This window comes from Poecilia latipinna, unplaced genomic scaffold (genome assembly GCF_001443285.1).
Source record: "Poecilia latipinna isolate Pla-1442-1.1 unplaced genomic scaffold, P_latipinna-1.0 Scaffold500, whole genome shotgun sequence".
NCBI lineage: Eukaryota > Metazoa > Chordata > Actinopteri > Cyprinodontiformes > Poeciliidae > Poecilia > Poecilia latipinna.
The window spans coordinates 179,196-203,171 of record NW_015113116.1 but is presented as its reverse complement, the minus strand read 5'-3'; the positions used below and the strand labels follow the sequence as shown (position 1 = coordinate 203,171).

Sequence of the window (23,976 nt, the reverse complement as noted above, 5' to 3'; positions counted from 1 at the left end):
GGCGACGGTGCGTGTGGGTTGGGGGGGTGTTGGGGGGCAGGCGGGGTGGGGGGGGGGGGGGGGGGGGGGGGAACAATTAAAAAAAAAAACATCTGAGGATTATGGATATGTAATTATAAAAAACAAACTGTCATTCAGAGCACCATTTCAGCACAGTAAAGCAAAAACTTATGCTTCTAGAAATCTATTTGCACTAAAATAACCTATTTGTACATCATATTGATCCCAGATTTGCTATTGGGATCAGAATGATTCAAAACATGGTTTCTGGCAATGCACAAAAAAGTAAATCTGCATTGAAAATCACCAACATTTACATCATAGGACACAAAGCTTGCAGCATTAATAGGTCAGCATCATACACACCGATCAGTTGCAATATTACAGCTTTTCACAAAATGGGCAATTATAGGTCAGACGTATAAAGTATGTGATCTGGTATTTGAAATCAACAGATGATGTATATTCACTCCTAAACTTGGTTGAAGCTGAATAAGGAGGAAAGCTACTTTCAGTTTAGGCCATCACCTCACGTCCAGCACAAAAACATGCTTTTGAAAAACAACATTTTCCAAAGGTGACTTTTTTTTTTTTTTAAATTAACTCATTATAACAAATTAGCATTATAAACCATCAAGCTATAGGTAATTGCTTTTCAAGTATAAAAACTTGGGGTTAAACAACTGAATAAAAATATATCAAATTAAAAAGTAAAAACTTAAAATAATGTCACTGCAGAGCACGGTCTAATTTTTTGTAAGAAATGTTTGACTAAATAGCAAATTATATCCAATTTTAAAAGATTTTCTTTTTATTAACATGAAAAGTGATTTTTTTTTTGCAATGTGATATTTTTTTCTTTAATTTCATTACAGATTTTTAAGATGCATCGGTTTAGCCAACACAATTTCGCTACATTTGTATAACAACCCTGCAAAAACAACAACAACAACAAAAAGTGCTAAGAGTCAAACCTGCAATGAGTGGTTTGGGACAGTACAACCTAAATATTCCTTTATAATCCCAGAATCAGAGCTAATTGAATTTGCTCAGAGTCAGTTCAGCCTCAGACCAAAGTTTGGTTTAAAAACACCCAGATATTTAGTTTTGATCAAGGCTGTACATATACAACCAACCCTCAAGCTTTTAATTCACTGTGTCTTCATTAATAGCTACCATAATCTTTCACTGATGCTGAAGAAATTTAAATTTGTGTTTTTAACTGTATTTACTGCTTTATGGAAATTTCCAGAAATCCCACATGGATATTTTAAATTTCTTTTTTTTTTTATTCCTTTATTTAACCACGCAAAACCCTATTGAGATCCATATCTCAATCTCAAGAGAGATCTGGGCAGTAATCTGCAATAATAAATTATTTTAACCTAAAAATAAATATAAATAGAATTTTTTTTTTTCATATGTAAGTGACATGTGCTAACTACATTCTTCTGTGCCTTATTACCCTTCTGTTTAATACTGGTGCTAAAAAGCTTTTTTACAGACTGTGCAAATAACAGGCTCCCACACTAAATAATCATATTATTGTGCAAAATAATGCGCATCCCTAACGTCTTACAGATTCACCTTCATTTGTCACTTTGCAGCATTTTTTAATGTAATTATAGTAAGTCACCACATGAGGGCAGCAGTTTACAGACCAGTGGATGTCTTTTCTCCCTATGATGGTGAACATGACTCAGTCGCTTCTGAAAGACGGTGGAGAAATTTTCTTTTTGCTTTAGACAGAAAACAGAACTGTCAGCTTTTGTTGTCCTTTGGCTGATTTTTCTGGCTATGGGGTTAAAAGAACTCAGTGTTTGTAGGCTGTTTTTAGAAATCCCAGATATGTTGTTTTACTTTTAAAACTTTAGAAATCTCAACAAAAATCCTAGAATGTGGGGAAAATGTGTTTTCTTTATGTCAGTTGTCCTAAAACACTAGAGGAAGAATTAGCAGAATGGGATTGAGTGTCAGGGTTTTCTCCAGTTCATCGGTGGGATTCCAGCATTTATGTTGCAAAAGGGATTGCTGCTCTCAGAGTTAGCAGGTAGAGTCGGATTATTCTTCTCCTCCTTTTCAGAGTCATCAGCTGTTGGTATGATGAGCGGGGTGGATCTTCTATGATGAAACACAAAGGGACAAGTTTTATGTCAACATGCTGGAGACCGCTGCAGCATGTAGATACAACTAATGCTCCGTTCCAGGTGCCTCGGACGTCAGATCCGAGGTGACAACGTTTTAAACATTGTTTGCAGTACCTCTTACAATCATTAATTATGCTTTTTTCTACAAGCATTTAATTTGAATTCAGTTTTATTTTAAGTTTGTATTTGAAATAATTTCATCCGTCAAAGACGCCCTTTAAAAATCGATTGGCAGTTCTAACACTGATCTGCTGAACTCCTAATTTAGCCACGTTCTTTGAAAATTCTGACTTTTACAGCACACAATATAAATGAAATGAAAATGACATCATCTTAATAGCCATTTTGTTATGTCCCATCGAGTGAGGTTGATCTCCTGTGGTCTACCTGTCTCCGCTCTGTGTGATGAGTCTCCTGCAGGTCTCCATCTGGACGTCCAGCCCTCTCTTCATGGAGCACATCTCCATGTACTCGTGCAGGTGTCGGTTCATGTCGCTCTTAGCTGTGGCCAGTTCCAGCTGTGAAGGACCCCAAACATGTTAAAAATCACAGAGTGGGTCTATTCACATTAACAGAAGCTTTATAGACCACAGAAGTAGAATCGCCAAGACGTCTCACCTCTATTTGGTCAATTGTGTCCTGATATTCTTTGTCTCTGGATTTGAACATGGACTCCGTGTCTTTAATCACTTTCTCAATCGACTCGTCCTGCTGAAAAAAACAAACAAATGTGTTGTGAAGCCTTAGAAAATGATCACAAAGTATTTTGTCATTGTGATTAAGAACAGTGACAAAATAAATCGTTTGATTTATTGTCTCCTAAGCTCTGCTACATTGAGGTAGCAGAGCTTAGGAGATTTTTTTTTAGTATTTTACAAAAATCTGTGTAAAGTCATTGATTGATCACACCATAAATTCTCTAAAAATATCAAGAACCTCAACCAACGATCATCTCTAAAATCAAAACCAAACAAATACAAGTTCTGATGTACTGCATGTCATGTAATGTAATTTATAACAATATAATAATAAAAGACACTATATATGCTTGCAGGTTTGAACAATAGAGACAGAGTGCTTTGAACACTAATCTCTTGAAGTTTCCTTTCTGGCATTTCATTAAGCAGGTCAATGGCTACTTCTGGGGGCTTATCTCAATTAACAGATTACTGGTCACCTACAAAGACATGTCACAGACGTCACCAGACTGAAGATGCACTAAGTTACATGAAGACATCGTGCTGAAAATAGCTTATGGACACAGGACATCTCAGTGAGACGAGGTGAAAATGCCTACAGGAGGAAATCCTATTCCTGAACATGGGGACAAAATATCTGGAATGAGTGATGACAGTAAAGACCAGAAACCATTTTCTAGTCATTTACAAGTTTCACCAAATAAAATGACACTTTTTTTTTTTTTTTGATTTAGAAGGAGTGAAGCCTACTTTCAATCCTAAAAACGGTCGTAAACTACAGTTCCCCAAACCTTTATGGTTTGACACCTGCCTATTTAGTGCAGGTGTCAAACTTGAGGTCCGCGGGCCAAATCCAGCCCCCATAACTGTGCTTCTCCACAACGGCGATTTAAAGTTGCTGTGTGGCCCTCTAGGATCTAGAGGACCATAAAAATTGAACTTTGAGGTAGCAGTTGTGTGCTTAAATATTAATCAGTTTTCATTTGCACCCAAGTGTTTTGTATTCATTTGTTTGCTGTATTGAACATTTTCAGAGGTGTGCAGAAGCTTCACACATTTCTAACTTCTGATTTATTTGAGAATACTGTAGTCTAAAAGTTTAAAATACAAGTAAGAAATGTAACGTGTGTGTGTACCTCTCCCTGTGTTTCAACTCCCAGTGTGTATCCAGAAAAATCTTCCCACAGCAGAAGCGTCTCATCCGTCTCCTCCCAGGCCAGACTGTCGCAGTCATCTTCAAACTCACACTCCCTCCTCCAGTACAGATGCAATCATGTCAGCCACATGGTGATTTACTGTTGCCATGTTCAGAGAAACGATACCTACAGGTGATTCAGCATCTTCTGCATCTGCTCGTTTATCAGACTGGCCGACGTGCTGCTGGACTCCTCGTCTCTGGCCCCTCCCCCCTCGCTCTCCGACACGCTCAGTTCGTCTCCGTCGCCGCTCTTCTGTGACTGCCCACTGGGCTTCCTGGTGCGGCGGCCAGTAGCGGATGGAGGAGTGGGTACCTGATGGGTGGAGGCGTGTAGATTTAGAGGTAAAGGTTTTTATTGGAGAACGGTTGCTGCAGACGTACCTGGAAGATGGGGATGACGTCTTCGCAGTTCCTCTGCTGGGCGACGTCACACAGGCGAGCCGTGATGTCGATGCGCCGGCAGATGTCCATGTCCACCTTCATGGCCTTTTCTTGAATTTTGCTCTCCAGATCAGACAGGTCCTTAAGAAAACAGGTCAAAACAAAATTCTGTTGACACAGCTTAGAAGTTCATTCATTTTCTTCCCTACTGCAGCACTACTAAGAAGATCTTGATAAACTGATGTCTTCCCATTTATTTTTCCCACTTTTAATTCTGTCTAGTAGTTTATTCCAGTCCGTGTATTCTTATCAAAAATGTTTTAGACTTACATTGCTAACAAGTCCTTTGAAAAGAACAAGCTCTGCCTTGAGCTGCTTCACCCTGAGAGCCAGCTCATCCTGGCACACTTCACTCTCCTGCAGGTCCTAAAAAAAAAAAAACAAAACATAATGTAAGCAGTTCTGTAGATGGATGGGTGAATGTGACATGCAGCATTTTAAATGTTCGATAAGATTGTAAGACTACAAAAGAGCTTTAATGATGCAAGCTAATTACCCTCCATCATTCTTAAAGTCTTCACATTCAAACTAATCACTTCTGTGTTTTATTAAGGCTGTTCAGTGGTGAATTAAGGATTTTCCAAATTATTTGGGGCAATTAAGGAAAAGCGGAGACAACTTGCACTAAGGATTCTCACTTTTTACTTTCTTCTGAACCCAAAGAAATGCAAAGCTTAGTTGATCCAGTTTCAATGTGTAATGGAACCCCAGAGGGTCTTGTCAGAATAAAGCCATCATTCCCAAGAGATTTTTTTTTTTAACCATACCGAGTTGAAAACAAAAACATAATAGGATCCTGGTGCTATGAAAAGGTACACATTTTGTTTGTTATGTTTTGTCACGCTTTGTCTCAGATTAGTCATCAATTTTTAATATCAGACAAAGATAACCAGAGTAAACACAAAAAGCAGGTTTTGAAATCATACTGCAGCTGTGACTACAGTCCAGCAGCTAACCATCATCAGTGTGTGGATGGAAATGGCTGATTTCATGCAAGTCTGGTGTTTCATTTCATAAAAGAAAAAACTATCTATCCAAATCAACTGAGTTACAGGTACCGTAACTGATACCTGAACATAATAACTATAATCAAACTGTGATGATTGCATACCTCCTCAAGCTCAGCCACCCTCTCCTGCAGATCCATTCTGGCTGCATACTCTTCCTCCCATCTGTTAACACAAAGTTACAATTCTCAACAGGAAATTATAGAGAAACCAGCTCTGTATGATATTAAAACTTTGACACATTTTCAAGACATGAAACCATTTATCAACAGAAACACATTTGCCACGCAATATGAAAATTAAAAAAAACACACACACAAATTGAATACTTAGTACTTTTAATTGGAATATTCAGCGTTTTGTTAAATGGTTTAAGCTACAGAATGCTTCCTGAATTCAATCTAATTTTCAGCTGAGACAGCTGAAGAATTTTCCTCCAAAGCTTTGAGACAAAATCTATTCCTATTCAGCAAATGTTGCATGAGCAGGAAGTATTCAGTGTGGATGCTCCAGCGCTCAGTCTCCATGGAGAGAAGACAGAAATAAACAGAAACAGGCAGAAGTTACTGTGGGACCACATGCTCACATGATTTCTGCTGGATTTTCCCTCTGCAGGAAAACAGAAATATCACAGGATAGACATTATGGTGCCACATTAACAGGGTTACATTTGGACATTTATATGGACTGATCATTTAAAATGTCTGTGTGCAAATAATACTTCCTGTTGACCAAATAAAGATTTAGAATCATTCTGTAAGCCACATAAAAAAATAAAATCCATCTGATCTGATGCCATTTCTACATTTCACAGCATTTAGTCTAAGGTCATGCCACTGCAATAAAACAGACATTTTTCTATGTCTTACTGGAATCTCTTTTATAACCATTAGTCATAAACGTTGCACATCTTGACATTTAAATTTAAGGTGAACTTAATTTCCATTTGCATTAGGTACATTGTGCCTAAAATGCTACAAATGTGCTCTTGATCTCACTTTGTCTATATAAAATGGAAAATAATTGAAGAATTGATCAATAAAACTTTTGACAATAAAACAGTTTGAGAGTTTGGATGCTATAAATTATATGTAAATAGGGGAAAATAAATACATGTGGTCCTGTTTTGGCCCGATTTCATCAGAATCAGCTGCCTTTATAAAAACGCAAAAACAGCTAATAAAATAAAAACTACATTAGACTAATTATATTTTTCTTGTGTAAAATGGATTTTTTAATTGATGTCCAACAATAAAAGAGAATGTCACTTTGTCCATCTCACCAGTTTTGGATCTTAGCGACTCAGAGCTCATATGTTTCAGTTCACTGAAATGAAGAGACACACAGATATGGTTGCTGGAAAGCAGCAGGCAGAGGAGGTAGAGGAGGAGCACCGATGTCCTTGTGGCTTATGCTTTAAAGTCTCGACACGTTGCTCTGCGGGGACGTTGCTGATTGATGACCCTACAGACTCACATTTTATTCCAGAGCAGTGGGATAATTTGTGATGACGTCAAACTGCTGCCTAGTGTCTGACCTGGCTCCGACGTCCACAGCTGCAGAGGAGCTGAGAAGTTTTAAGAATGAAATCCGAGATCTGCTGCATTTTACTAAAGAGATTAGCAATCTGCTTCATTCCATTGCACTGACCTGGACTGAATTAAAATGGGTTTAACTGAAATATACTGGTCTGGTAAATCTGGACCGATTTCAGCTGTACAACGTGTAATAAAATGAACCAAATCAAATTCTTAATTTCCTTTGTAAATCAGTTTTGCTGCGCATTAGTATTAGAACTGAAATAAACCGTTAACTGAACTGACTGAATCACACTTAGTTGAACTTTACAGTATGCAACTGGATTTGGGTTGTTTGCTTTACTGTGTGTAATGCCTTAATGTAATTTTTGAGCACTGGTGTTATATGGATACACAGAGTTGTTTTTAAAAAGTAATTAAATATGTTGTAAGTGGATTATCATAGAATAACTAAATCAATTATTGCTGTAAGTCTGACAAAGATGAGGCAAGTTTATTTCTTTGGTTTCCTATAAAGAGTTAAAGCAAATATTTAGCTTAACGTTTTTGAAGGTTTTTTGTAGGGACAACAACCCTGGCACTGAGTTTGCACAGACGATAAGGATGTGAAGCTACAGTTTTGTAGGCTTAATGCTGCACTTTTTCATGGTCTGGTTTTCCTTGAATTTTTTTATGCACATTTATTCCCTGTCAATCAAAAAAGGTTGAAGAATAACATTTTGTAGGAATTCTCAAATTTTTTAATCAACTTCTTATGAGTTATTCATATGCATTTTAAATAAAGGATGGCATCAGTTAACTCACTACAACCTATAACATACCTTTCAAAATTATAATGACAATTCAGTTTGGAATAATGTCAAATCACATTTATAAAGCTTTTGGTTCTGATGTCAAAAAATTAGCTACAGACCAAAACATCACAGAATGATTGCTGGCAAAGAACAGACTCAGTGGCGCCAAGACCACTGATCTAAAAATCACTAGAGTTATAAATAAACAGAAATCCTCTCTGCTTTCATTGCTTGGTTTTCTACTTCAGCAAAATGGTGTACGAGTTTCCGTAACCCCTTAGGGCATCAATTACTGAAGGCAACGCTGACATCATCGCTGTCTCCATTAGTACAAACGGCACTTAAAGCAGTAGAAAACAGTAACAACAACAGCACCCTTCACTGTTTTTACCCATGTATTAAACGAAGGAGGAGCCGACAAGGACAGCAGGAAGTAATGTGAAAGATGGAAAGAAAGATCCACAGAGCTACTCTGGGAAGAGATGAAGAGCACAGCAAAGCTGGGGATGGAGAAATGTTGACAGATGAACACAGAGGAAGGAGGCAGAAAGGAAAACACAGAAAAGACATGGAGAAAAGAGAGGGAGATGGAAGACTGGTTACATCACTGGTGGTGGACAGTCTGCTGCTGCTGCATTGCAGGTAGCAAAACAGAAGTCAGCAGAGAGGAAGAAGAGGAGGACAGAAATGGAGGAAATGAAGGACATCATCTAATCATCTTATAATAAACTATTTGGTTGTTTTACCTGATCTTTTATTATTGCAGAAGAAGAAAATCAAGTGAGAAATTAAATAAGGAAATAAAAATATGTTTAAACTGAAGCTTAAAGTATTTGTCCCTTATTATGAGACAAATATATCTCCAAACAGTAGAAAAACTCTGCCTAAAATAAAGAGTTGGTTAGCAAGTATGAATCATGTCGACCCCTCAGGTCATTAGAGACCTGCTCACTCAGTGTTCCCACAGCCAGAACTAAAAGTGAGGCAGCATTTAGTTTTATGGAACCAACTCCCTAAAAACCTGAAGTGTGAAAAAACAGTTGACTCCTTCAAACCAGGACTGCAAACATTTTTGTTTAACAGATTTTGAATCAAAGAATACGACTAATAAGCTGTTCGTAGTATCTGTATTTTAACATATTCTTCCAATATGTACTTGTATGTTCATGCTTTGTCGTTTTCTCCCCCGGCCCCTCTTCATTTGATGTCTTGTAAAAATACGTTGGGTTGTCTTGTGTATAAATGCTATGCAAGTACACCTGCCTTGCATTCTCCAAGTTGTTACTAACTTTAATGTACTTATTGTAACATTATTTCTCTAACCAACAGGATCTGTAACAATCCCAGTTCACTGACCTCTGACAGCCAGAAAGCTTCTTAGACTTGAATTACAAAGGGAACTACCATGATATGGGACAAATACTTCATCACATCTGCTGACATGTCAATGGATAAAAGCTTTTGTGAAGATACACACTTGGGCTAGGAGTTGCTTTGCTTTACTCAGTCAAATCTGTCTTTGTAGCTAAATATTAGCTACTGCAATATATCCCTCTCTGGAAGTTAAACATCAATGACAACACAAAGTTTGAAATCAAAAGAATTAAGATTTCCAGGGAAACCTTCCCCAGAATGCCTTATAAAATCATTTACACTAAGAATGTTGCTTTCACTTTCAACTTTTATACAAATGAACAAAATATGACATGCAATATATATATATGTATATATATATATCTATATACATATATATTCATACCCTCAAATATAGGGTATAAAATACCCTATAGTTTAACATTACATTATCTATGTAATGATAAACATTTATGACTAAAATTAGAAATTTCCTTTCATTAATGAATCCAATAAAAGTTTAGTTGCATGTTAGTTCAGTCAACTTGTGGTCTTGTTGCAGTGTGAAGAGAACACTGGCTGAATTATGAACGGGTCAATTTAGTAAAAGTTAACAGTCAAAAGACCTGTAGCTGAGAAAGTTCCCATTTTGGAGCAATAATTGTGGTTTGTAAATAGTTTCACCAGTTTAGCTGTCCGTACATTATTATTTATACGTCATTTATTTAGGGCAAATCTACACTGGAAAAGCAAACTTAACTTTAATTTAATTAAACTATCAAAATTGCAGTAATTTATTATTCACATAAGAATTTTTCATCATTTATGTTTTGAATTTTAATAGCTTTAATACACATATTTATGTCCTGCAAAAAAGTGAAAGTCCAATTATATATTAAGATCATTTTTGCCAATTTATCCTGTTACAAAGAAACAAATCAATAATTGTTGTAGGATTATGACATAAAATATTAATGAGGCACCAAGCATGGAGCACAAAAAAAAAAATAAATAAATAAAAATAATCTAAATTAAAGCATATCTTTGAGGCTTTGGCTGGAAAAATCAAGTTGATGTTATTACAGTGTTTTCCTTTACGATTTACATCAGATGACAGAAAATTATAAAATTAGAGATGACAGAAGATTTTTTTTGCCCACAAATTTTGAAAGGACCCATAAAACTTTTCAATCCAAGATTAACCTTTTCCCTGCCCACCACAGCTAAACTGTCCCATAAGTGGAAATGATGTCCTCAGGGTTAAGAAGCTCAGTTTCCTAAAATCTTTGATTTTAGCATTAATTGGTGCTGTAAAAGCTGAATACAAACTTGACACTAAACTTTCTCAACCACAAGATTTATGATAAACCTCAACTTTTAATAAGCTGTGTTTAAACAGATCATATGTGCCACACATGAATGAATCTGAGCAAATATCTATTTGAAAAGTAAATGTAAAATGTACTTAAAGCGTTGCAAAAAGCCCACCGAAATTACATTTTTAAACTAAAACTTTAAGTTTTGATTCATAACGGGTAGATTTTAATACCTTACTAAATTACTTTTATAGTGTGCTACACCCTTTATTCAAAGAACTTAGTTTAAACAACATTACTTTAGACATAAATTAATTCACTCCATTTCAACAACAAGGTTTAGTCCCTACCTCCTCTTGTACTCGTCCCGTTCCCTCTTCACCTTGGCCAGCACGTTGTACAGAGCTCTGATCTCAGGTGTGATGGTGTCGATCTGGACCCCGATGCCGTCAGGGTGCGTCCAGGAGACCCCGGGCCCCGTGACGCACGACTCCCTGCCGATGCCGAAGCGGCGGGTGTGGTTGAAGGACCAGATGGTTCCGGGGAGGAAGCGCGGCGGTGGAGGCAGGCTGTTGCTGGCGGCGTGCTTTTCGTTGATGTTGCTCAAGGTTTTGGTCGCGTCGTTCGGACTCGGAGCGGCACCGAGGGGGAAACCCAGTGAGGTGAGGTTGAAGTTTGAATCTGTGTTCAGGTGGTTTGAAAGGAGCGGAGGGGGGTTCAGGGTGGGAGAGAGGAGGCCGCCTGGCAGGTAGGCCGAATTACTGACATTATGGAGCGGGATGTAGTTCGGTCTGGACGGAATTGGTCCGATAAATCCAGTCTGGACCCCCGTGTCTTTGGTCAAGGGCTTATGAAGCCCCTCTCCGCCGCTGCTGTTCTCCACGGCCTGCTGCAGCTGCTTCTCCAACACTTTATTCCTGCGCTCCAGTTCGTGCACTTTGGCCAAAAAACAGCGGAATCGCAGGTTCAGAGTCTTTAGCACGCTGATATTGGAGCCCAGGTCGTTGCGCAGGGCCGTGGCCGCAGGGGGCGCCCGGTGGTAGTAGGCCAGACCCGACGACGGCGGCAGGACACCCAGGTCCAACCCTGACAAGCCATCCGGCCCGAATCCACCGCTGTCCCCCAGGATGTAGCCTGGCTCCGGGATGGCTGCATCCGCCTGGCCCATCATGTAGTGATGCTGCTGCGGAGCCAGGAAGCCGCTCTCCCCCAGGACAGGATTCATTCTCGAGTAGGAAAATCTGAAATGCTCAAAATCCGGCATGAACCCAGACTTCTGTGGATTCAACAAGCCAGGTAATTGATTAAAAACCCTTGATCCGAACCAGAATCAGAACCTGGAGGCCCCTTTATTCACTATTTTCTTTCCTGACTTGGCAAGATTTCATTCAGGAAGTGCAGCTGTGAAGTGAATCAGTTATGCATATTAGAAGGATGACGTGACCTCATTCGGCAGACAAAACGTCATAACAGAATACCAGTAAACACACAAATCTTAAGGCGCATTTTTTTTTTTTTTAGAAGATATATGCAGGCGCTTCCAATACCAGGCGTCCATCTGCATCCTGCAGTCAAATTCAGTTTACTTTTACGCAGCACTAGAGGGACAAACGCAGCAGCGATGCGCACAAGCAAAGTGAATATTTACGCCTTTCAATAAAGCCAAACAAAGGATTTTCCGATCCCTAATAAAGATTCATCCTTACATACCTGGAAGGAGAGGACGGCTATTTCAGGCTCCAGTTAAGGAGGTGAAATCAGTGCAGAGCCGCTGTGCAGCGAAGCCCAGTCAGGAATAAACATCAGTGCATGACTGCGGCGGTGCTTTACCGTAATAACTGTAAAAGAAGGTCACCGAGCAGCTGAAGCTACCGTAAATCACATATTGAAGTTACTTGTGTGTGTTTTGCTTTTATGAACTACTGACATTTAAAAAAATATATTTTACTGGTAAAACTTGATGCGACTCCGGTTGACATTTACAACAAGCTTAACCAAGCAAAGATGCATTTTCCCATTCTGACTTTTAATGTCTCTTAAGCTCAACCACGCAAATATTCCGTATATAATGTTTCTTAAAATACCAAAGAGGAAGCAGATTCATTGCACTTAAAACGAAGGAACACATTCAGTGGAACGCAGGAATCTACACACTTCTGTTTAAAAGCAGAGATTTTGTGAAAAAGTTATTGGGGGGGGGAAAAAGCATTTCAAGAGATCACACATATAATCAACATTTTGCAGAAATTTAATATTCTTTTAAACTGAAATTTCAATGTAAAATTCACTACAATAGGTTTGTAGACTAGATGGTTCCAAATCTTTTAATTGTAACAAAAGTTACACGTTTAAAGTTTTGTTCAAGTATGCAGTAATGTTGGCTACACCAATAAATAAGTAGATTTAGATGAAGCCAGAGATGGTCAGGGAGTCAATTTGGATATTTCAAACATTTCACTATGCATATTGAAATAAACTTAAGCACAAAGAAAGGAACATATAAAATTGCATGATAAATTTGATTTTTTTTTTTTCGGTCCTTTTTCTAATCTTATTCAAAAACATGCGGGGGGGGGGGGGGGAGTGAACTCCACCTTTTACAAAGCAGTAGAGAGTTGTGCAGACATCTCATTGTAAGGACTTTATTAAGTCAGGTGAAAAAAATACCAAACAAGTGATTACAGTACAGTGTTGATCAGAAAGGTAGGTTGAACCAAGGGCAAAGGTCCCAAACAGTTTCCATAGGGAACAGGCATCAGCTTTACTCCTTGGAGAACATGTGCTGGACCAGGTCACACACACGGTTGCTGTAGCCAAACTCATTGTCATACCTGCAAATAAGCAGGATTGAAAATCACAAACGATTTAGCCACAAAGTACACCCAGAGTTCAGTTTCCCAAAACAGATGCTTATCGATTGCTCTGTAAAAACTTACACTTTTATGGTAATAATTACAGATGTTTTTAGTCATTTTCAGAATGGCATGATGGATTATGAGATACCACAAAAACTCACCATGAAACCAGTTTTACAAAGTGATCGTTCAATGCGATGCCAGCGCCAGCATCAAAGATTGAGGAGCGAGAGTCACCGTTGAAGTCTGTAGACACAACCTGACCCGAGAGTCATGTACAGTTAGGAGGCATGACCCCTGCAGGTTAGGAGCTAGAGATGAATAACTGACTAATGTTTAGTAATGTGCTGCCATCTGCTGGCTCCTGAGCCGATAAATGTCCCCACAGATGCAACAGTATTTATTTATCGTACCTGGTCTTCTGTGTATCCCAGAATTCCCTTTAACGGTCCATCTGCTGCAGCCTTAACAACCTTTTTGATGTCATCATACTTTGCCTGAATGATGGGACAAATAAATGGGTTGGATTGCAAACTTTCAACCCAAATCTCCAAAGATGGTGCAAAATTCAAGTTTAAAAAAATGAAAAGAAAAACATAGAATTCAATTCTGTTCTAAACTAAGACCATCTCTTGGAGACAAACTGTTCAGATTATCTAATACTTACCGGCTTCTCCAGACGAACCGTCAGGTCAACAACAGATACGTTGGGGGTGGGGACACGGAAAGCCATACCAGTGAGCTTTCTGTTATAGATTTACGACATGAGTGACCCTCAAAGCAGCTTTATTATAAATCCATTTTACATTTACTAAAAAGAAATTGGCTAAAAGGAATTCCGTACCCGTTCAGCTCAGGGATCACTTTGCCGACTGCTTTGGCAGCTCCAGTCGAGGCGGGGATGATGTTCTGTGCGGCACCTCGCCCATCTCTCCACATTTTACCTGAAGGCCCATCAACAGTCTTCTGTGTGGCGGTGGTAGCATGGACTGTGCTCTGGATGAGACGACAGATGGAGCCAGAGACACATTTTGCTAAAGCATTTAAACCAGGCTCAGATTTTAGTGTAGAGATACAGATTAGGGCGTAAACCTGCCAATACTGACTTTATTTCATTCCAATTTCAAACAACTAGCTATTTTAAATACTGCATCCCAAAGGGAGCCTTTTTAAATGATCTTCAACAGACTGCCCTCGTAGGAGGGAGTACAACAGAAGGTTTAGATATTGCTAAATATTTCCTTTTACCATGAGACCCTCAATGATTCCATAGTTGTCATTGATGACCTTGGCAAGGGGAGCCAGGCAGTTGGTTGTGCAGGAAGCGTTGCTTAAAAAGTAAATAAAAAAAAAAAAAGGTTATTGGTTGTTCTGAAGCTGCATAGTTTTGATTCTTCTCGTCAAAATAGATTTGTGACATCAAATAAAAAAACGGATCCTGTTGAGACTCACCTGACGACCTTCATGGACTTGTCGTACTTGTCCTGGTTGACGCCCATGACGAACATGGGAGCATCAGCGCTTGGAGCAGAGATCACCACCCTCTTTGCTCCGCCTTTCAAGTGAATCTGGAAAATAAAAAAACCCAGGTGGCTTGATGCAACTTAAATTAATATTACTACCCTAAATTAAGACAACTACATAATCTTGCATCCCCTTCAGAAAAATTTTATACCACTCCACAATTTTTTTTAATTATACAATTCAGATGTTTTCAAATCATGTTGCCTCATCAACATTTATACTTTGTTATCAGCAAAGTGCCTTTGAGGAACTTACAGAAGCTTTGTCAATGGTGGTGAAAACACCGGTTGACTCCACAACATAGTCTACGGCAGCACTACCCCATTTGATGTTGGCAGGGTCCTTCCTGTACATTTTTACACCACGGTTATGCATAATGTCTACCCATCAGGAAGCATACGAAGTCTGTTAAATACTACATACTCATGGAAGACCGAGATCTGCATCTTGCCAATAATCAGCTTGCCGCCATCTGCCTTCACCTCTCCATGCTTCCAGACACCATGAGTGGAGTCGTACTTGAACATGTAGACCTGCAAGACAACTTACAAGTTTAAGACTGCACATAGATTATTTGGACATTCTTAAATACCATGCTTGTAGCAGAAAATTGTGTGACATTCATTTATTTATTTTTAAAAGTTGCGCACCATGTAGTCGAGGTCAATAAAAGGGTCATTGATGGCTACAACCTCAACCTTCCCACCAATGGCTGCAGCCCGGGTCACCAGACGACCGATTCGTCCAAATCTGAAATACATTAAAAGGCAAGAAATATAATAGACAGGATATAGACTGTAAAAAAGAAAATTGCCTCTGTAAATGCCAAAGGAATATCTGCAACACCAAGTGGTTTTGAGAAAATAGAAATTTAGAATTAGGTCTTAAAATTTGATTGGGCTGCAAAGAATCAGTCAGAGCCTCCACATTGACCAATTATACTTCCAACAGAAAGGATAAAGTTTAGGTTCAAATTCCAAACACAGACTATAGAGCAACTTTAGCAAGTTAGCTACAGTTTTCAGGTGTTCCTCTTGACCAGCAGGTGGCAATGACTGAAAACTAAAAAAACAGCAGACAGACCATACATGGTCAGCCCACTTTGAAGATAAAGATGTTCACACAGAAAATCAAAAGGGAATTTACTCCTAATATGGGAATCATAAGACTGAGCCTTGAACCGGAGTGAGGAGGGAGCAGAGATAGGATTGCATCACCTACTTCAAACTGTCAGGAAACAAGAGATGCAACTGGATACCATGTCAGGAGAAGAAAATGGTTCAGTAAAATTTCAAGTATGGATTTTCCTGAAAAATCATAAAATTTAGAGAATAGAGAAAAAAAAATGGTCGAGCAGACAAATCTAATTCTAGTCACCTGCTGATCTCTCAATCAATTTTAAAATTTGTATTTGCAACACTGATAACCAGGATTTCAGATTTCTCCAGCTACAGATGGGAACATCCTTAAGAAAAGCAGGCTTTTAATTTGATTTTGGAGATTTAAAAACAAATGGAAGGGAGCAAGAATTTTACACAGCTTTCTGCTGAATGTTATCCATATGATCTGAATCAGAAGCTGTTCTTTAGCAGTCTGGGAAGCAAGTAGGGAGTCAGAAGGCCAAACTGGACCATTGCCCATCCTTTGTGTCTGAAGCTGGGCTTTGGCACCCTTCCAGCATCAACAAGCTAAATCTCTGAGCAGCAGCTGCTGCTGCTGCTTCACAAAAGACTGAACCCGTTTCAACAATCTCCAAGTCTTGGAAGCATCCATATTCTGCAGCAAGGATGATCTCTGGACCTCAGAGATGTTTGAGTTAAATTTAGACAAGTGGGGAAAATCAAAGGAATGTGACAGCTGAGGGGAAACGGTGATGGAGTCAGTGGAGGGGCCTGGAGGATGTGACTGGAGGGACACCGAGCGTGGAGTCACAACGCCAGCGAACTATAAATAGCAAGAGAATAGACTAACCTACTACAACCAGAAGATAAAGGGTCCAACTCAAAATATTACGTTTTGGCAATTGCTGCTGCTGTAATGCCAATTCATATTTACACATGTCACCATAAAAATAATTTAAAAAAAACATCCTGTAGAAAATGTGTACCTTGAATCTACTGTACACCTTTGGGATTCTGAAGGGAAAACCTACAGGCTGGCGAGGGACAGTCAAAAGCTTTCCATAATCAGTCGAGCTCAATCTATTTTAAGGTAAACTATTCTTCATTTTTATATACCATTTGGCAATTGGTGTAAAGTATGTCTAGAATAGTTTGAAAGGTGATGTAAGAATGAAACTTTGCACAAATCTTATCCAGTGGTGAGGGTACCTAATATTTTAGGGGTAGAACCAAAGAAAATTATAATTATTACATAAAATGCTAGGAAACAATTACAGTGATTAAATATTTACACCAATTTTGTAGTAGAAGAGATTTCTATTACCGTGGACACTGGTTTAAAGTATTAATACAGATTAATATAAGCTAGTTAGCAATAAAGAACCAGAAAGCAAAAAAAAAAAGTTTCAAACTTGGAACAACTGAAGCATACACAAGTCCAGATATACTGCCATCTTCTGTGTATATAACATTGATAAATTTGAATTAATACGCGTTACAACAATAACTCATTATTGTAACTCATCTTACAATAACACTATTTATCCCTGTGGGATCAATAAAGTATTTTTGAATTGATTTAGAATATAATCTACACAACTGTGTGTGAAAATTCATTTAGAACTTCATCATTTTCCTCTTTTTTACTGTGGCACAGTTGAGTTTTGTTGTACTTATGCCATTTTTCATTGTGTTTGAGAAAGGTGACTTCAGTGCCATCTACATAGTCTAAGCATGAGACGTTTATTTTCATCAAGGTCATGAAACTGCTTCAAGACTTCAGCCGAGGTTTTATATCCAACTGGTGTTTGATTAATCAGTGATTAATAATTTACACAGAATGCATTTGGTCCAGTCGATTTCTTGCCCTACTTTGCTTTCTGGATTTCCCATTTCCATCAGTTCAACTCAACACCACCAACATCTATACTACAAAATAACCAACATTCAAAGTACAACCACCACCATGTGTATGCAGGACCTGAAAATCATTGTCCAATTTTTGTTTTCTATACAATTTATGATTTCAAAACCAACGCTGTTTTTTCTGAAGATTTAAAACAATAAAAATGACGACATGCGGTTAGCACAATGGGTACTGACGCAGCGTGACATCGACTGACGTCCCTCTGTATTTCTTGTAACAAATTTCATTTTTCTACAGATAGTTACTGAATACATTTTCAACGGTCGGTTACTATGCTAAAAGGGTTACTTAGGAACTGTTGCTAAGGCCGTTACATTTTCAAACGGCTCCACCTTTGGGATTGATGGAAATCTGATGGAGAACATTTATGAGAAGTTTCATGCTTGTATCATCATCGTATTTTTATACCAATCGTCCAGACTAGAAGGTTTCTGCACAAAAGTCCGTATAACTTGAATAACTTCTTCAAAATCTTATTTTGGCCGTATTCATGACCATGACAGCGAAAATCTGTAAGGTGCAAAAATTAAATCTTTTCTACAAAGAGAGCAAAGCCAAATGAGCTCACCCGTTGATTCCAATCTTCACCATTTTTTCTGGTGTGGAATGGCTGCTTCTAAACGGGTGAAAAGTTTAACATGTAATTAATAACTCAGCACGTGATCAGTAAAGTTCGCGGTAAACAACATTAAGACACAGATGGATTTTCACTTTCCCGCGTGCTTCACAGTTGCTTCTAGAGAATCTCACAGGGAACAACTTGACTCACCTGTTCCTCCAAGGAACAACGTCGAAAAAGCCTCTATGCAAACAGCGGTAAAATGCTTGATATGGAAAACAAGAGTACAGATACCTGAACCGTTAGTAAATGACCCCACGATGGGAGGGTCACCGGAATTTATACCAGCTGTAATGACCACGCCCCCGAACGATGACGTTGCCATCTAACTGAACTAGAGTTTGCCCTCAGCATATTTCCAAACCTTAAAATTTAAGAACGTGTTCTGCATACGGTGATATAAAAGACAATGGTGTCAGTTTGGACTAAAGTTACTTTTTAAAGCAGAATATAAACGAATGCATATAATGGCCCATGTAATTAATATTTTCACCAGGTGACAACTTCAAAATGCTGAAGTTCTATCAATTTTTTTAATAATCAAATTACTGCTAAAGTTTTTTTTGGGAAAAAGCACTTAATAAAAATTCTGAAACTTTTATGGGATATTTAACAGGTTACCTGCTTTTCATTACCTTCATTTTTCTGCTATGGACTAAAAAAATCGGACTTTAGTTAAAACTGTAGTAGATAGCTCAGTTTCAGCTACAGGAGCTCACAGTTGGAAAAAAATGGTATTTATTCATTTATTTATTTGTACAGTGAGTTAGTTAACTAACTATCTTGGTAGTTAGTTAGTTAATTAACTATCTTGCTAACTAGCTAGTTAATTAGCTAGCTAGTTAGGTTAGTTAATTGTAATGATGTCTATACAGGTCAGAATGTAAAAAAAAAATATCTGGGCAGCTGCAAGCTTATCCAAGATGCTTTTGCCACAGTACTTACAAACATCTGATCAGTTAACTATATTCTTCCACTGCGGTGTACTGGCTGTGTTTAAAACTATACATTTTCTGTGTAATAGTCTGAAAGGCACTGAGTGGTCCTCCTGGGCCTGAATACCTTTCAGAGTTACTGGGCAGGTGAGATTTGAACTATATAAGATCTGTTCATTCAGTGTTTGTTCATTCAGTGTATCCATGACCAGAACTAAACACGGGGAGATGCCATCACATTTTGTTTTGATAACTTAGAAAGCCTCAACAAAAGCGTACATGTGTGCTCTGTTACTCCATGTTATGGTGTAAGTGTGTGCACGTCGGAGGTTACCTAAACTCCAGATTGATAAGGTTTTTGTCTTTGGTCAGAGGTCTGTGTCTAATCTTGATGTCTCCCATGATCTACCTCAGCCATGCTTTTTTTCAACAAAAGGGGAACCTGGTTGCCATGACAACCCCAGAGGTGAGACAGCTGGTTAATAATTCAAGTCTCGCTCCATCCAGTCTGATATTTGTCTTTCTCCAGCTAAGACTGTATAAACATGGTTATAAAATTCAGCCATGGTCTCACAGCTTGATCAGGAGAACTCAGACATGAGGCTGCTCTTCATCTTTATCTCCCCTCTGCTTTCACCTTTGCTTTACACTGGGCTAAAGATGAATCTATTGGTTTTAACGATATTTTGTAATATATTGTAATATATTACTGCAACACATGCTTTGTTGCAGTAAGTTTCACAGGCTGTACTGTAACTCGTTTGTAAGATTGTCTAATGAAATCCTATGCAAATAACAGCAAGGAACTGTTTTCATTCCTGACACTTGCAAATGTTTTCATATTCTTGTAAGCGACCTCATACAAATAGATAAAAATAACAGTTTGTAAAGTTTGTAGATATTTTTATTCACTTACATATTTCTTTTCACATTTCTTATAATCTATTTTTCACAACTGTATATTTGACATAAAGCAGTCCACATTTTTCTTTTATTATTATTGCTTATTTTTATGTGTATCGGTCTGCTTCCTTTTGCCAGTCACTTTGCTGCTGATACACCCAGATTTCCCTTCCAAGGGCCAATAAAGGATAATTCTATTCTTGTATGAAATGTTTAAAGACTTTGAAAGAGCAAAGGCACATTCTTTGCTATATCTTAAAATCTTTTTTTCCATTTTTTTTGTATTCTCCAATAATTTTATAGCAGATTTAAAATGATTAATTTCTCTAGTTGGAGTGGGAGCAGCAGTGGCTGAGGTGATATAGAGCAGCTGGCTCTAGTTCCAGAGCTTCCTGGTTTGAACGCTGTTCCTTCCAACGGATAATTGTGAGTTTCCCCAGGAAACTGAAAGATAATCATGAGGGATGCATCAGAAAGGACATCTGGCTTAAACATCTGCCAAGTCTGTGTGCATGCAGCTGCGGAGCGGAATAGGCTGCTGTGCTGTGTGGACAAAAAAGGACAACTCTTATTTAAGCGAATTATGTCTAACTTCACTTTCCTCATACATTCCAGCTGTAGAGGTGTTTAAACTGGAATATAAATATGGATACTTATGGTAAAACTTTTACGTACAGCATTCACTAATGTAATACAAATCCTTGGAGATAAACCATGGAGATAAACTCTCTCTTCATCTTTTAAATAGTGTTGATCCATCTTTAAAAAACAGGAAGCTGACACTAAATTTCACAGGTGGACTCTTTACTAACTGGCTGCATAAGATTTTATTTAGGAGTGATTTAATAAAGAAGTCTGAATTTTCTTGTAGTTTATTGCTTTCTTTCCCTGTTTGTTTGCAGAAGAAAATTATATTTGCAACAGATTCAGTTTTGTTTTTTTTGCAGTCAGAATATAATTTTCACTTTCACCTCGGAGAATAAATCTTAATCTAGAAACAAAATGAGCATCATGAACATAATTTGTGATTATCAACACGAAAAGAATATAGCTTCCCATTTCGTTTTTATGATGAGGTGATCAAATCCGAGTCGCCGCAGCAGGCTCCAACTGTCTTTGCGGGTGACCTTTTCTCAATGACTGTAAACTGATGACATTTATGGCATTTGTTGTATTTTTGTTTATGAAAGAATGAATTTGACAGTGGGGGTGGGAGACAGTAAGAGAGAGACATGCTGCAAAGGTCAAGTAGCAGATTTAAACTTAGATGACGGAAAGGCGGCTGGAACCTGCTGAGCCACCAGGACCAGAACTCAGCAGTGTTAGGCCCTTTTCCTGCACATCTTTAACACAACAACAGTTAGAGGCTTAATTGTGTTTTACACAGTTATAAAATATAATTTATTTCAAAATGGTAGGTTTTCTGGCATAATATCATAGCATTAAATGACTAAAAAACACAACAATTTGTTAATAATGCTTTCTACTTAATTGACACTTAAATAACTCTAAGGATACAAAGAATACAAATACAATACTTATTTCCCCTTTGTCCTAAATTACATACATACCTTATGAGATGGAAATGGAGAACATCTGCTTCAAAACGACACTTTAACACAGTTGGTAACATAACCAAATGGATGGATTTAAAATTACTTCTGATGTCTTTATGAACACAAGTCAGACTGCATCATTTCACAGCGTTGCCTCTTTGTAATTAAAGCAAAAATGAAAATATATCATGTTCTGGGCTTAGTTCAATTCCTCTGTCCATTATTTTTTTTATTTTTTATTTTTTTACAAAATAATAAAACATTCATGCAACAGATTGAAGTTAAAACATGAGAAGCCTTCTTTTTGATTACCATATGATGCCCTCTAGTGAGTTGTAAAAACTCCAATCATTCTTCTTTGGAAGTTTTTGAGAACTTTTTGAAGGCAGTTGTCTTTGCTTTCTTTAGTTCATATGTAAATAAATCAGATATTAAGAATGCACTGAACTTTTTTTCTTTGTTTGTCCAATGCCTTGTTAATTATGAATCACTGAAATAAAAAAGAAGAAACAAAAAAGTTAAAAGAGGTTAAAGAGAACAACATGATTTGAGATTTGTTTATAAACCTTTCGAGGAAAGTAAAGATACTTTGATGCAATTTGTACTCTCAGATTTTATAAGCTAATATTTCCTATTGCAATATTTTTAACGGTGATGCTGATTATTCCTATTTTTTATTTTAAATTTAATTAAAGCCTGTATTTAAGAGATATGTTAGTTTTTTGTGTCCTCTGTTGACCTTTAGAGGGCAGCAAAAACCAAAAGGTAAATGTATTTCTATCCCCTTCTGTGGGTTAAATTTTCAGATTGTTTAGTAAATACCTTGATTTCTTCTCCCAAGGAATTAGCACAAATTGATCTATTTCATTGGATTGACTTGATAATATAATTTTGTATGTAAATTGGAAAAGTCATTTGTTATGACGTGGCACTATTTAAATAAACTTTGCTGAACTGAATGTTGTCTCTTGCATAAACACAGTGTCAGATTTTGTCCTCATGACTCATGGTTGTTTTACTTTAAACTTAATTTCTTTATGTAGTTCTTGGACCAGAATTACATGAGCAGAATAAAATTATTTCTACATATTACAATGCTAATCCAACCAAGTAGAAAAATTAGATTGACTCCCAAAATACGCCAATCCATGAGCGCTCACACAAAGGTTTGTCTGAACATTACTAATAAACAGTTTGGTGTGGCACATTCATCTTTAGGTGTCACTTTAGCAGTAATGAAGTCTCAGTGTAATTTCCCAAAAGCTCTGGGGGCCAAACATGCTTTATGTGAGCACAAATGTAAGCAAAGATAAATTAACAGTCTGCCCAGCTGGGCTAAACAAGAGGCTAGATCAGTTTTGTGATTATCTCATTAAATAAAGTCCCGGTTGACAGCCGCCCCCCTCCTGCAGACCTCAGTTTTAACCCACCTTTCCCCCTGCAGGATTAGGCCATCATTCTTCATCGAGCTGCAGCCTCTGCCTCCATGTCTGTCTGTCTTGGCTGGAGCGACTAAATCTAAGAGCTCTCCTGGCAGGCGGAGAACGTGTCGACCTTGTCTCGTCCTCTGTTACAGGAAGGAGGCTCTGATCAGCTCTGCAGAGAGGATGTGGGGATAACTGGCAGGAAACCAGGTGAGAGGAGGTAAATGAGATGTTGCTGTTGAAGGCTGGGGCAGGACCATGAGGGATTTTACATTCATAATTCATTCAGTCAGCTAGTTTGTTAGCCTACCCAGTATACGCAACAGTCAGTGTGACATTTGCAAAGTTAGAGAATGGCATTAAAAAAAAAGACTTCCCAGATAAATAAGGTGAAAAAAAGCAGAGAAAAATCATCAGTACAGATTAGTCAAACAGTTTCTTGCAATGCTCCATCCTCTCACCAACAGAAAGTAACTCCTAATGGTGATGTGAAAAGAAAATTGTGCATGATTTTTAGACAGTGTTAGGGTGAAAAATCCAAAATATGGGGTAGAACAACTTTTTGCTTTATTGCAACTACAAATTTCAGGGACAGGTCTGTACCAGATTTGCACAGTCAC

The 23,976-nt window shown here is 38.0% G+C and overlaps 2 protein-coding genes and 1 long non-coding RNA gene across 6 annotated transcripts in view; 1 reads left to right on the top strand and 2 right to left on the bottom strand.

Moving 5' to 3' along the window:
• Positions 1–604: 604 nt before the first annotated feature.
• Positions 605–13,030, bottom strand: LOC106952226 (intermediate filament family orphan 1-like). 2 transcript variants are annotated; one of them, XM_015040222.1, is made up of 10 exons: positions 12,203–13,030; positions 10,843–11,893; positions 5,596–5,656; positions 4,755–4,850; positions 4,425–4,565; positions 4,172–4,356; positions 3,982–4,099; positions 2,766–2,858; positions 2,535–2,665; positions 605–2,121 (listed from the first exon to the last, which is right to left on the bottom strand). In XM_015040222.1, exons 2-10 carry the CDS (start codon positions 11,754–11,756, stop codon positions 1,974–1,976), a joined length of 1,887 nt encoding a protein of 628 aa, XP_014895708.1. In that variant the 5' UTR covers positions 11,757–11,893; positions 12,203–13,030; the 3' UTR covers positions 605–1,973. The 2 variants fall into 2 exon arrangements, with proteins under 2 accessions (XP_014895708.1, XP_014895709.1); XM_015040223.1 differs by having other exon boundaries at positions 2,766–2,855.
• An 89-nt stretch (positions 13,031–13,119) lies between these two features.
• On the bottom strand, positions 13,120–18,806 carry LOC106952227 (glyceraldehyde-3-phosphate dehydrogenase-like). 2 transcript variants are annotated; one of them, XM_015040224.1, is made up of 12 exons: positions 18,689–18,806; positions 18,488–18,535; positions 15,522–15,621; positions 15,295–15,404; positions 15,127–15,217; positions 14,800–14,915; positions 14,596–14,677; positions 14,192–14,343; positions 14,015–14,093; positions 13,761–13,844; positions 13,509–13,606; positions 13,120–13,323 (listed from the first exon to the last, which is right to left on the bottom strand). In XM_015040224.1, the coding sequence occupies exons 2-12, from the start codon at positions 18,508–18,510 to the stop codon at positions 13,254–13,256; spliced, it is 1,005 nt and encodes a 334-aa protein (XP_014895710.1). In that variant the 5' UTR covers positions 18,511–18,535; positions 18,689–18,806; the 3' UTR covers positions 13,120–13,253. The 2 variants fall into 2 exon arrangements, with proteins under 2 accessions (XP_014895710.1, XP_014895711.1); XM_015040225.1 differs by having other exon boundaries at positions 18,488–18,537; positions 18,701–18,801.
• LOC106952230 (uncharacterized) overlaps positions 18,079–23,976 on the top strand; it is a 12,605-nt gene continuing 6,707 nt past the window's right edge. The window contains exons 1-2 of one of the 2 annotated variants that reach the window (XR_001425939.1): positions 18,079–18,431; positions 23,377–23,566. This is a non-coding gene — a long non-coding RNA (uncharacterized LOC106952230). Of the gene's footprint in view, positions 18,432–23,376; positions 23,577–23,976 lie in introns of both variants that reach the window. The other variant, XR_001425940.1, reaches the window with a different exon arrangement.

What these genes read in the sequence shown, in the direction of transcription:
- LOC106952226 (XM_015040222.1), bottom strand. Translation starts at nt 11,756, where the DNA reads ATGCCGGATTTTGAGCATTTCAGATTTTCCTACTCGAGAATGAATCCT. An exon ending in GAGTTGAAACACAGGGAGAG is followed by an intron (nt 2,859 to 3,981) that starts GTACACACACAC and finishes TGTTTTTTTCAG; the next exon opens with CAGGACGAGTCGATTGAGAA. An exon ending in ATCACACAGAGCGGAGACAG is followed by an intron (nt 2,122 to 2,534) that starts GTAGACCACAGG and finishes GTTTCATCATAG; the next exon opens with AAGATCCACCCCGCTCATCA.
- LOC106952227 (XM_015040224.1), bottom strand. Translation starts at nt 18,510, where the DNA reads ATGGTGAAGATTGGAATCAACGG. An exon ending in TTATTGACCTCGACTACATG is followed by an intron (nt 15,405 to 15,521) that starts GTGCGCAACTTT and finishes GTTGTCTTGCAG; the next exon opens with GTCTACATGTTCAAGTACGA. An exon ending in TGGGATACACAGAAGACCAG is followed by an intron (nt 13,607 to 13,760) that starts GTACGATAAATA and finishes CTCTCGGGTCAG; the next exon opens with GTTGTGTCTACAGACTTCAA.